The 13,623-nt window shown below is 44.4% G+C and overlaps 1 gene segment (V, D, J or C); it reads right to left on the bottom strand.

Annotated features, from left to right (window-relative positions):
• Positions 1-11,917: 11,917 nt before the first annotated feature.
• On the bottom strand, positions 11,918-13,170 carry LOC101566814. The segment is given in 3 exon segments: positions 11,918-12,246; positions 12,366-12,695; positions 13,122-13,170. Coding segments are annotated over 3 exon segments (708 nt in total).
• Positions 13,171-13,623: the final 453 nt, after the last annotated feature.

Genomic DNA, 13,623 nt, shown 5'->3' with positions numbered 1-13,623 from the left:
TTTTTTTTGCGGAACCGGGGATTGAACTCAGATCCTTGCGTTTGCCAGTTAAGCGCATATCCTACTGAGCCATCTCCCCGGCCCTTGTGCTTAATTATTTGACCTATTTAGTGGGTTCCTTCTGTTCTTGTTTTTGGAGTTCTGATTATTTTGGTCCCTCTCTAGATCATCTTTCAGTATCCTGTGTAGGGTTGGCTTTGTCATCATGAAATTCTTTATTTGTTCTTTTTCATGAAAGTGTTTCACTTCTCCATCAAACTTGAAAGAGAGTTTTGCAGGGTATAGTAGTCTGGGCTGGAATTTTTTTCATGGAGTACTTGAAGTGCTCTGCTCCATGCCCTTCTTGCCTTCATGTTTTGTGAAGAGAAGTCAGCTGTTATTCTGATGGGTTTTCCTTTAAATGTGATCTATTCCTTTTCTCTAGTGGCTTTCAGTATATTATTCTTGTGCCAGATTTCTGGGATCTTGAGTATTATATGTCTCAGTGTATTTTTATTTGAGTTCACATTATTGGGCATTGTGTATGCTTTGGTTACCAGAATGTCATATTGTTTCCTCATATTTCGGGAGTTTTCTGCTATTACTTCTGCCCATATTCTTTTATATCTTTTGCATTACCTCTTTCTTTCTCATTGATGCCTGTTAGTCTCACATTGGTCATATTTGCATCCTCTTGCAGGTGAAGATTTATTTTTTCCTACATCCCTGTTGGTTTTTAAGAGGTGTTTCCTTACCTTTTCACTAGCTGTGATTCTGTCTTTACAGTCTGAATCTCTGTGTTCACTTTCATTCAAACAATTTTTCAAGTTTCTGTTTGAGATTTTAGATTCCTCTATATCTCTTTGGCTCTGCTTCATGCGACGTATTGCTGTCCTTTATTGCTTATTCAAGGAATCTGTCGTTTTTCTAACTGCTTCTTTTGTTTTTTATCAGTCTTCTTGAGAAGCAGTTACTAATTCTTTTGCTACAGAAAGTATTTCTGATTTGATTTTCTGTATATTTGTCTGCATTTGATTCTTTATTTCAGATTCTATTAAATCAAAGATTTCTTTTTTTATTTCAGAAGTTATTTCTGATCTGAAATCCTCTTTACCTTTCTGTAGTTGTGTGTTTATTTCATAGCCTATTATTTTAGATATTTCAGCTGTGGTATTCCCAATTTATTCTGTGCTACTGTCCTCTACACTTGTTCTGGGTGGGCCCTGGGCAGAAAATTGCATTTTTCTCCTTCTTTCTGTCATTTTGTATGGCACTGACTTCTGATCTCTGGTATAAAGCTTTTGTGCTGTTATGACCTTAGCATCTACTGAGTTTTGGGTGCACATATACTAAGATTGAGTTCATCCAGTTGTATCTGGCTTGGGTCTCGCTGCTGTGGTTAGCTTCTTCCTGTTGCAGTCCTTGGAAGTGAAACTGTTGTGCCCCTTTGGCAAGGTGTTCTGCTCTTGGATTAGGTGGGTTGTTCTGGCCCCTATTTTATCTGGAGGGAGTTCGGCTGCACAATTCCAACCCAAGCCTGTGTTCCAGGTCTGGGCTGGGCCTGGAGGGGTCCAGGAGGCTCATTGGAGCATGAGAGCTCTCCCACATACTGGCCATGCCTGAACTTGGGCTGGATGGTAGGGTAAAGTGTTCTGGAGAGAGCAGCTGGAATGGTCCCATGAACTTGGAGGAAATTCTCACTCACCAGGTGGCTTGGGCTTGATTTGGGAGGTTCTACTAGTGCAGGGGAGCATGGGAGTTCACCCACACACTCATTGGGCCTGATCTTGGGCTGGATGGGAGTGGTGGAGGGTTTCTGAGAGCGTGGCTTAAAGGCTGGTAGGGTCCCATGAATGTGGCAGAACATCTCACTCACTTAGCTGGCCTGGGCTTGATCTGGGAGGTCCAACCAGCGCAGGGGAGTGTGTGAACTCTCCACAATGACCTGCCAGTGGTTTCTTTTGATGTAAAAAAGCTTTTAAATTTACTATAATCTTAGTTACTGTTCTTTTGTAGTATTTCATGTGTAATTAGGATTTTATTCATAAAGGCTTTGCATATCTGTATGTCTTCAAACATTTGATCTAGTCTTCCATTAGATTAAGTGTTTTTGTTTTTAGTTATTTGTTTATTTATTGATTTATTTGGTACTGGGAATTGAACCCAGGATCTTACACTTGGCAGCCAGAAACTTGTACCAATGAGTTATATTCTCAGCCCAGTGTTTCTGTTTTTATATTTAGATCTTTTTGGCTACCCTGCACCACAGGACCTACCAGTCCAAGCCCAGGCACAGCATGGAGGAGACCATCTTCCATCCACTTGGGATCCCCCATCACTCTGAAGCAACCCCCACCCAGTGAGAATTTCTGCCGCCTTCTGGGGAACCCCAGATCCTGTCCTAGCCCAGGCCCGGTGAGTGTGTGGGAGAACTTTCTCTCCCCCCTACTCAACCTTGTCCCCTCCAGACTCAGCTCAGGCCTGGCATACAGGCCTGGTGTGAAACTCTGCAGCTGCAATCCCTGCAGAGAGAGTAGAGAGTAGGGGACAGAACCATCCAGCTAGACCAGGAGCAGAACATCTTGACAGAGGGGCACAATAGGTTCACTCCCAAGGGTGGCAGCAGGAAGGAGCTGAGCACAGCAGCCAGAACCAAGCCAGGCACAGCTGGATAGATACAGACTTTGTAGATCTGCACCTGAATTTGAGTAGGTATTAAGGTTATGACTACACCAAAGCTCTACAAAGAAGGTCAGAAGACAGTGCTACACAAAATGACAATGAGGAGGAGCAAAATGCAATCTCAGACCCCAAGCCCACCAATAACAAATGCAAAGGACACTAACACAGAACAAATTGGGAATCACACAGCTGACATCAATGAATCAACAGCTTCTGAAATAAAGAAACAACTGTAGAAAAGTATAGAGGATCTCAGATTGGAAATGAAAAAAGAAATCCCTGAATTAATAACATCTACAGTAAAGAATCAAATGCAGAAACATATGGAGGAAACCCAATCCCCACCCAGAAGAAGTGCTGAGGACACTAGCTCAGCTCAAATGTATGAGTTAATAGCACCAAAAGTAAATAAGCAACAGCAAAAAGTTATAGAGGAACTCGGAGTAGAATTCTTTTCTACTAGCTCAGCTCAAATGTATGAACTAATAGCGTCAAAAATAAATAAGCAACAGCAGATAGTTATAGAGGAATCAGAATGGAATTCTTTTCTGATAAATTTAGATATTTGATAATTTCTATTTTCATTTAGTTAATAATGGGAGGTATGGCTCTAAGATCAGTTTTTGATATGTGGAACGGCTGTTTCCCCAGTGCAGTTAGTACAGTAAAGATACTATCTTCTTTTCAATGAAAGTTTTTAGTCCCTTTGTTAAAGGTAAGGTACCTGAGTGAACTTGGAGTTGTTTCTGCATATTCTTGTCTGTTTCATCAATCCTGGGGAATGTTTCTTTGTCAGTGTCATGCTGTTTTGTCATGATATCAATTTAATATAACTCTGAATGGAGGATTATGTTGCCCTATTGCCCAGAAGGTCTTTTACTATTTGAGGTCTGTTCTGTTTCCATATGTATTTTAAGATTGTTCTAGTTCTGTGATGCATGCTATTGGTATTTTGATTTGGTATGCATTAAATCTGTATAAAATTTTTGGGAGTATGGCCATTTGTACTCTATTTTTTCTAACTATCCAAGAATGGTATCTCTTTCTATTTTCTGGTAACGTTTCTTTTAGATTGATTCCTGAATATTTTATCTTCTTGATATTACTGTGAAAGTTTATTTTCCTAATTGTTTTCTAACTTTTCTCAGTGAGCTTGTTATACATGTACAGGAATGTGATAGATTTTGAGTATTGAATTTGTATTCTGCTGTGTTACTGAATTTTGTTATTAATTCTAGGAGTCTTTTGGTGGAGATTTTGAGGTGTTCTATGTAGGGTGGCATTTTATTGGCAAATAGTAATAAATTAACTTTTTTTCTTTCCCACATTCTCTTTTGGATTTTGTTTTGTCTAATTTCTCTGAATAATCATTGTAGAATTATGTGTCAATACTGGGCATTCTTGACTTGTTCCTGATCTTATAGTGAAAGTTTTCAGTCTTCGACCACGTAGAATGAAGTTGGCTCTTAGTTTGTATAGATGGCTTTTATTGGATTGAAATAGACTTTCTATTCCAAAAATGTTCAATAACACATTTATTTTCTCTCTTTTTGTACATTTTCCAGAAATATGGCATTGAATTGCTACTAAATAGGCTCATGTCTTGCATTGCCACAGCTTTATTTGTGTGGGATGTTCTACAAAAATTTGCAGTTTCCCACATTTTGCACCTCCCTGATTTCACTTGAAGTGAGAGATTCCTTCACCTCTGTCACCTTCTCTGAAGAGAAGATCACCTCCATAATTTCTTGATGTTGGGAGTTGGTAACCCTTAATTCTATAGTAAGAGAAAAACCAATTGCCTCAGTCGTTATATGGATCATTTGGTGCTATGTTATATTCACACTATAAGATATTACTCATCTAGCAACTTAAAGTTTATTAGAGAGGGCCAGCGAGGTAGCTCAGTGGAATAAGTGCCTGCTTAGGCAAGCACAAGGACCAGGGTTTGATCCCCAGCACCACATGTGGCACCAGCCCCATCCCCAGGTGTGCCAAGCCAGACACTGAGGTGGGGCATGGAGGTGAAGGCTTATAATCCCAGCACTGGGGAGACTGAAAACAGGACAATCACTATGATTCTGAGCTGACCATGTGCTGAAACCTAATGTTAACAGACTTAATATTGGTTCTTAAGTATTTTAAGTATATATCATAATATTTAGGTTATAGACTGTTAAGAGTGTCACCAAAAGAAAAGCTTTTCTTTAATTGTAGAGGGAGAATTAGTGTCTTCTGTTTGTATGAAGTATAGTTGTACCATATAGGACATATTTTAAAATTTATTATTGTATAGAGACTAGACATGACTTAAATGCATTCAGCAAGTTGACAAAGCATGCATTCTGAGAGTGAACTGTAATGTCAACTTGAATAGTAAACACTTACCTGATTGTCTTAGCAGAGTGCTAGGTGTGTCTGGATAAAGGACTCATTGAAGGTGGAAGGCCAACTCTGGGTGTGGGAGCCAACAATGAAGAGGCTCCAGTCTTTGCTGGAACAAAAAGGTAATGAAGAAGTAAGTCTTGTTTCTTCTGGATTGGGGGAACTTCAGTCTTGCCATTTCCTTGGACATCCATCTCCAGGCTTCCAGGGAAGACTTTCAGTACAAATTCTTTGGCTCCTTGACACAGACACACAGGATATGGTGGTGCGCTTAAGGGTTACAGGAGTTCAGGTGGCCCTTCTGCATTCCTCCACACATGACACAAGACTGTGCAGGTGGCCATTGTAAAATATATATATATATATATTTATTTATTTATTTCATCTAGTGAACCCTAACTGAAACATCACTGTGGAAGTTACACAATGGACATCACACCATGGAAGTCACTCAGATATTATATTGTTGATACCGCATCACAACGATCATACTAGAGATGTCACATCATGGAAGTCACCCACAGGCATCCAAATGGAAGTCACATTGTAGAGTGACAGTACAGAAAGTCACACCACAAACATGACATTACTGATATTGCACATGATCTCATACATGGAAACTTGAGTGCAAACCTCAGTTTGCTCAGGGACAGAGTCTGTGAAGCCCAACTGGATACTTCAGAGGGTCTGTGAGCTATAGGGACATGGAAGGATGCTCCAGGGTCAGAACACTGTGCATAAAATTTTAGGGAACTGATGAAGGCAAATGGTAAGGAGGAGGGCATGACACTAATTGGCGTGACAGCTGATAGTGGAGATTGTGAGTACCACAGAGCAGCAGGGGGTAGAAGGAGACTGACTCAGGTTAACATAGGTGCAAGTTGAGGAAGGCATTGGGGCTGTAGATGGAGCATTCTGGATTGGCTGGGCTTATGCTGGTCTCTGTATCTAGTAGGGAAGCTGTGAGGTAACTGTTGTTTAGGACAATCCTGGTAGCCCTGTGGGCACACAGGGAGGAGGATGCTGACCCTCGGTTAGTGAACTGGAGAGGCACAGGCAGCACTGAGACAGGGATGAGATGGAGAGAGACTGTCCACTGGCCAGACTGGCTTCTGGTGGTTACAAAGCCCTAAGTCACCCTTGCATACTCGGACCTGAGTGCCAGCCCTAGGCTCACACTCCTCTCATGAGAACATTTGCTGAGAAGGCCTCAGGCTTGACTCAGTCTTCCTCTATCCCAGACGTTTTTGTTTCTATCCCAGACGTTTTTGTTTCCTACATCAAGGTTGTCAAGATGGGCCTGTGTTCCCACTTCTAAGTCCCCAGTATCCAGTGTGGACAAATTCACAGTGTCATCACCAGCCAGCCTAGACATGGCCGGCTTCGTACACAGATACTGAGCAGCTATGGTGACTGCTCACAGGCCCTGCTGTGTGAGCTCACTCTCATCTTCCCAGTCCCTCACCTCCCTTTCTCAGTCACCTCAATGCCAATTTGTGCTGATTTCTTTCTTTGTTCCAATAGCTGCCAGTGTACTTGAGCATTTGTTCTCTTCTTCTTGCACATATGTATCCACCACTGTCCCTCTTACCTGCCCCTTCTGCTTGGCATTATACCATGTGGGCATGAATTTGAACCCAGAACACATCACACTGGGGCTGACCCTTCTCTGAATGATTTTTTTTTTGGCTGGATCAGAATTCCTTAAGGGCAGGTCTGATAAGGCAAGAAGATCCGGGGATCGAACCACAGTATCTTGAGCCTGACTGCTTTTTGGCTGACTTTTCTCTGATTCAGGTGATATTGATATGGAACCTGGAACTTGGATGTGAGGTGGCCTGCATGAGACTTCTGTGTGTTGGGATGAATGAGTGAATTTTGCCCTCTGAGGTGGGCCTTTAGGAGATATGTCCATACATATTTGTAAAAGTCCCAGCCTCAGACCTCAGAGTGTGCTACATTTGGAGACAGTCTTTAAAGAAACTGATGAACTCAGCAAAATATTTCAAAATACTCCAGTAGTCCATAATAGTATTGGGTCTTCTGCATGACTGGCAATGTCAGAATTTGTTGACCTGAGTCCCCTGTGGAGCTAAACAAAAAAAAGGGGATACAGATGAATGACCATTTTGTAACTGTGTATTCAGAATGGCTAGGATAGATATACACCACATTCTCTTAACTCAGTGAATAGAGGGATTTGTTCTAATAGTGTTTGTAAATAGGATATCATGTCTGCATCTTGTACAACAAATAATCACTAGGATGACACTATGCAATGTGTTAATTAGTGAAAGTGTCCTACTAATTTGATTTGAAACTATCTCATTGCTATTTGTTTCTCAATAAAATTATGGAAAAAAAAGAAGTTAAAGATATGTGTAAGCAGCATAAATAAATAAATAAATAAAAGAAAATACCCAACTTAAAAATTTTACATAGATTAAGATAGGCTACAAAGTTCTAAATGTTATGTAAACGTGGCCATAATATTAATTTAGAGGAATATGTGTCAAATATTGATGAAACTGTGTACATGATTACTAAAGGAACATTGTGAAAAATATGACCCCAAAATATTTGAGGAACACTTAATTATAGGCAATGAAGGAAATTTTATAATATAGCTACTAACATATGCTAAATTATTTAAAGACTTACAGAGTAATGGACCATAATCTTTTGAATTAATTTTGTACAATAAACAATTAGGTTTACACTGGAAAAATAAATTAACATGTAATTTCAGGACATGGACCTAGAAATATTATTTTTATTTATATATGCTTTGCATGGAAATAGAAAATAGTATATTAAAGGAAGCTGTATTCCTCCTGTGAATTAAACACTCCTTGGGTGTTACTTTTATTAAATATGTCATTGTGATAGTGACATGATATGTAGTCCTTATTTTGCTTCAGGTCTAATTTTGTATATTTTTAATGATGGAAATATTATTTTTATTTATATATGCTTTGCTCTGTGTATTCTCACCATAAAAATAAACTACTCTGTAACAATGTGTAAAAAAATAAAGAAACTGATGAGAATGTCACTAGGATAACATACATATGAGAGAGATTAGGACACAGAGCACAGAGAAGCCATCTTAAGAGGATACAGGGAAAAGATGGCATCAGTACAGCAAGGAAAACTATACCCTGAGCACACCTTGATCCAGGACAACAGCTTCTAGTGCCACAATAGAATAAAATTGTGCTTCTCAAGAGATCACTTGTGTCATGGCAGTCCATGCTCCTGAGAGACCAAAAGCACACTTTCTGTCTCACATTTTAAGTTCAGGAAGCCCCATCCAGCTTGCCTGAGATGGGCCTGCTGTTCACATACCCCAGAATGACCAAAATGGGCATGGGGAGTGTCCAGCCAGAAAAAGGCTGAGTACTTGGGGTTGTGGAGGCATCAATGAGGGAAGTGTGAGAGGTCCCACACAACTGTCAGTGATGCCCATTTGTGTCTGGGCATGAAAGCCTGGCTTGCGGTACAAGAAAACCATATCAAGGTACAGAGTGTTTAAAGGATGTTTTATTGCCCTAAAGGGACAACCTATAGTTTATCATAGGATCCATAACACTACAAGCAGAACAAAGATACAAAGCTGACAGAGATGTCCCTGGGGCTTTCCTGCAGCATGGGGTGGTGTCTGCTTTCCTTTCCTGCTTGTGCCTTTCTTTCAGACTGAAGGGTATGGCTTGGCATTTTACCATGCTGAATAGGACCATAGCTCATGGACACTCTGTCCAGTGCCAGCCCAGACCTGACTCCTAGGTCACTGGGTTCTCTGTGGGTATCTTGTCTGGGGGTTTCTGCTTCCAGACTGGTCCTTCAGGACATGCCTGCCTGATTTCTGCTGCTTTCAGAATTCATCAAGCTGTGTCTTGACTGGGATAGGCATTCCTGGGCCTCCTCTGTCCATAAGAACCAGAAGTCTGAGTCTGTCCAGTGTGGGACCTGCTCATCGGACCTTCCTGGAGGTATTGATAGTGGTAGCCTCCCCTCTTTCCCATGCTGGATTTCTGCCACCACCAAATGGCCAAGATCCTCCCTTGAGCATCCTAGGCCCAGCCCCTTATTACCAGTGCAGAGGCCTAGAATGTCCCCTGTCTGTGTGTTGGATCCAGCACTGTGCAGTGTGGTCCATGAGGAGGACCAGTACACAAGGTCCCTATCAGAGGACACATGAGGGAAATGTGTGCCTTTGTTCAAGCCCCAGTCCACAGAGGTGTCCAGAAAGGCCCCCTGGGAACAAGCTAATACTCTCTACAAGGATAACTGTCAGTGGCCCTTTCTAAGCCTCTGCTGGGGGATAATGATCATGTTGCCTGAATTAAGTGCAGCAGTCTCTCCTGAGTGTCTCAACTTCACTTCTCTCAGTGATTCCCTGTGCTGGAGAGGTGAATGTTGACAGGAGTGTCTCCAAACCTAATCTCCACCCAGATGGACTTGGGCAATGCTGGGCTTTGCTTCCTCTTAGATGACCACCCTGCTCATGAGTCAGTGTTGTCCTGCAGAGTGAACACGCATCTCTTGTGTGTCTCATCCAGGGTTATGGTGACTGTTCCAGGAATGGTGCTTGTCCAGGATTCTGAGGCTTGGTGCAACTGCTATTCAGAATTCCTCCAGATCAGAGAGGATGGGAGCACAGTGTCACTGAACCACAGAGGCTGCAAGGTCAGAGGAGCGTGCCACCTATGGCTCAGATGCTGGAAGTGATGGATTGAGTCCTGTAAGGACCTGGGAAGCATGGGCCCTTACGAGGTGGGCCCTAAGCCCCCTGTCCGATCATGTTCCTGTAGTCGGGGACAATGGTTTGCTTCAGTTCCACCACTGAGGAGAAGATCCACTTCACCTGCAGGAAGAGTGAATGAGTAGTCATGGCACCACAGGATGCCACCACGGTCAGTGGGACCAGGACACAGCATAGGGATAGGATGAGGATAGAGCAGTCCAGGGTGGAAATAATGTACCAACAGGTTTGAGGATAAGTTTGGGACAGATCTTTGGGACAGCAGGAGCATCATGGAAACCAAAAATATAGGTAGCATGGGGGGAAATAGCATGGGTATTCATGGGATAATATGCAAAAAACAGCAGGGTTTATCATGAAGAGAGTGTGAGTAGATAATGGGGACAGAAATGGGGAAGCAACATCTGACATTCTGGGGACATAGTGGGGACACCATGAAAAGACAACATGCAGCGTCATGGGGTAATATGGAGGTAATCTGAAGAACAGTATGAAATGTCATGAGGGCAGTGTGTGTATAGCATAAGGAAAACTTCATGAGATATCATGGAGAATTCTTGGAAGAAACATAAAGCAAACACTTTGGTATATTGTGGGGGCATCATGGGGACAGTATGGGGACAGCATGGGTTGTGGGTCATTGCAAGGACAGCACATGCAGGATATCAAGGGCAGTGTGCCAACCTTGAAGAGGGTGACTGAGGCGCTGTAGCATACGCTGAGCAGGAAGAGGGTGATGAAGATGGTGATGGTTGTCCACAGCCCATCCAGCTCCCCGTCCTGGGCCTCAGCACAGTTATCATCCAGGTCCAGCCCTGGACAAGAGGAGGTGGTCAGTGTGTGTTGCCTGGCTGGCCCTGGCCTCTCCCTGTGCAGTAATGTGGGGTTGCTGGGAGCCTGGGATGGAAGTGCCAGCTATACCCACCCAGGATAACTCTCCTTGGCCACCCTCACTCAAATCAACCTTGTGACCTCAAGTCTCCCATCTAGAGCAGGTTTTTCCAGGCACCATAGCCAGGATGGATGCCTGGATTGCTGAACAACTCCTCTTGTGTTCCAGCAGTCAGCACTAGAATAGCTGGGCAGCACTGGGCCCCAGGACACTACAGGTTATGGCTCTGAAGCCCACCTGGATATCTTCCTGTCCCTGGTGACTAGGCTGGGTGATGGAAAGATGGCAGGGCCAAGTCAGCAGTGATATGGTCCCTGTGTGTATGCAAGGCATCCTGAGGGTTGAATGTCAATTGGGCTGGGGGGACTTGTACATAGTAGAGGCTGCAAGACAGCCAGCCTGTCTATATCCAATTAGATAGGCATTGAAAGTGGATGAGTGCAGTGGAGGCTCCCTGTGGCCCCAGGGTATTTGGTGTGCACATGTGTGTTCACAGATGTATTCACTCAGAGTGGACCAGGTAGGTTCTAAAAACTTGTTCTAATGGATCTTGGGTCAGTGTGTTTCCGTGAGGATCAGTTGTCTCATGTGTTTGGATTGTTCTTCCATGTAGTGGCCATAGTGGTATCTCAGCTGCTTTGGAGCACAGAAGTGAGTGCCCCCTCGATTGTTTAGTGTCTCCCATGTCACAGGGTTGGCAATATCCTTGGGGAGGCTAGATTCCCCATGGTTGTACAGTATCTGGTGTCCCCAAGCATGACCATCCCTATGAAAGTGAGGGGGTCATGGAGATCCTGTTCCAAAGGCATGACCTGCATCTCTCCAATGTGTAGAGACCCTTATACAAGAATAGGCTGTTAAAAGGCAAATCTTAATGTTTCTTCCCTTGGGGGTTTGTAGGGAATTATTGGTAGCTTGAGATGGGCCCTGGCAGAAGGACTGCTAGATTATACCTGTCACTGTGAGGGCAGACACACATGCTGTGGTCCTGTCATGCACACCACTGTCTATCCCTATTGACTACAATGCAGGATTGGCCTGTGTAACCCAGAGCCCATGGCCCCATGGCACAGGTCCTCCGCTTTGGAAAGAACCAGGACAGTGTCGCAGGGTCCCAGGCAGTGCTGGGTGATTTATTTACAAGGGGTTTGGGGGACAGGGTCCTGTAGGACTTAAAAGCCCACTGGCTAGTGAGGGCTCCCTGGGCACAGCACTCATTTACCCGGAGACCGGGAGATGGTCTTCTGAGTGACGTGATTGTGCAGAGCTTCGTGCATCACGGTGCAGGTGTAGATGCTTCCTCGGTTCCACTTGTTGCTTTCCACTCTGAGCTTGCTATAGAGGAAGAAGGTCCCGTCACTGTCACCGATAGCTGGGGTGTTCCTGTAGCTTTCCTCGCTCACTGGGTTTCCATTGTTCATCCACTCCACATCAATGTCAGCAGGATAGAAGCCAGTGACCAGGCAAGTCACAGTGACTTTGTCCTTGGACAGCTCCTCTCGGGATGGGGGCAGGGTATACACTTCTGGCACACGGAGTGAGCCTGTGGAGACAGAGATCAGCACATATTCAATACCTGCATGGAGGCCTGGCTATGGAGGCTTTGTGCATTTCACCCCACAGTGCCACTCAACCTCCCACCTGCAGGCCCTGCATTCTCACCTTTGGCTTTGGAGATGGTCCTCTCAATGGGGGCTGGCAGAGCTTTGTTGTTGACCTTGCACTTGAACTCCTTGCCCTTCAGCCAGTCCTGGTGCTGGATGGGGAGGGAACTGACCACACGGAAAGTGGTGTTGAATTGCTCTTCTCGGGAAATCGTCGCAGCTGTGTTAACCTGTGTGTTATCTATAAACCATGTGAACTGGACCTCAGGATCATCCTGGCTCACATCTACTGCAACACATGTAATCTTGGGGACCAGGGAGATCATGAGTGTGTCCTTGGGCTTGGGGGGGAAGATGTAGACAGTTGGTCCTTCCAGGTTCTGAGGAGCTGGTGTGGGAGAAAAGGCAACAGATCAGCATCTAGAAGCCTCCCTCTGACACAGGGTTCCTATGGGTCTCTTCTTGGACTAGAAAAGGAGGCTTGGAAACTTACGTGGGCACTTGTGACATATGGGACATGTAGGACATGGAGTTGGAAGTGGTCGGGGTTTGAACTCTGCAAAGAGAAGGCTGGGGTTACTGGGATTGCAGGAAAGATGTTGCACCAAGGTGGGGGAGTTAGATTTTTGGAGTGAGGTTAGTTAGGCCCAGGCTGCCCTGAGATAAAACTCTTAGCAGCTTGAGACCACAGGTTCTCTGTGTCCCATTGACCAGTTGCATAGCCTGCATCCACCCTGGGCCTGGCTCAAAGCCACAGAAGATGGGAGCTTCCTGGTGCCTATGGTGGACACACCCAGGAAGGCAGACCCCACACCTCTTTTCAAGGGCTCCCATATTGCCTTGAGAACTGTCCTTACCAACATCCTTGTTTACATTGGTGCTGCTGGCCTCATGGACTACATTGCAGGTGGCCTTATTCTTGCTGGAGGGCACAGTTACCACACTGGTGAGCGAGTACAGGCCTGAGTGCAGGACAGCTGGGAAGGTGTGCACTCCGCTGGTCAGGGTCCCTGAATCCCATGACACTTTCACTGGCTGAGGGAAGTAACCCTTCACCAGGCATCCCAGGGTATTTGTCGAGCCAGATGTGCCCACACAGCCGGAAGCCAGAGGGAAGACAGAAGGTGCTGTTACGCTGGCTGCAAGGAAAAAGGCATCAAGTGATTTGGTGTTGCACACAGTTGACCCTGAATCATGGACGACCCTATGTCCTTGTCTTTCCCATGGTCCAGGCACTTTGCAAGGTTTAGGTATGGTCCTGGGTATGTGCTCATGGCCACTGATACCCACCTGTCCTGTTCTACATTCCCCTAGCT

This window comes from Octodon degus, unplaced genomic scaffold (assembly GCF_000260255.1).
Source record: "Octodon degus isolate 3935 unplaced genomic scaffold, OctDeg1.0 scaffold00284, whole genome shotgun sequence".
Classification (NCBI taxonomy): domain Eukaryota; kingdom Metazoa; phylum Chordata; class Mammalia; order Rodentia; family Octodontidae; genus Octodon; species Octodon degus.
Note: the sequence above shows the minus strand (reverse complement) of the source record. Positions and strands in the feature narration are given on the sequence as shown.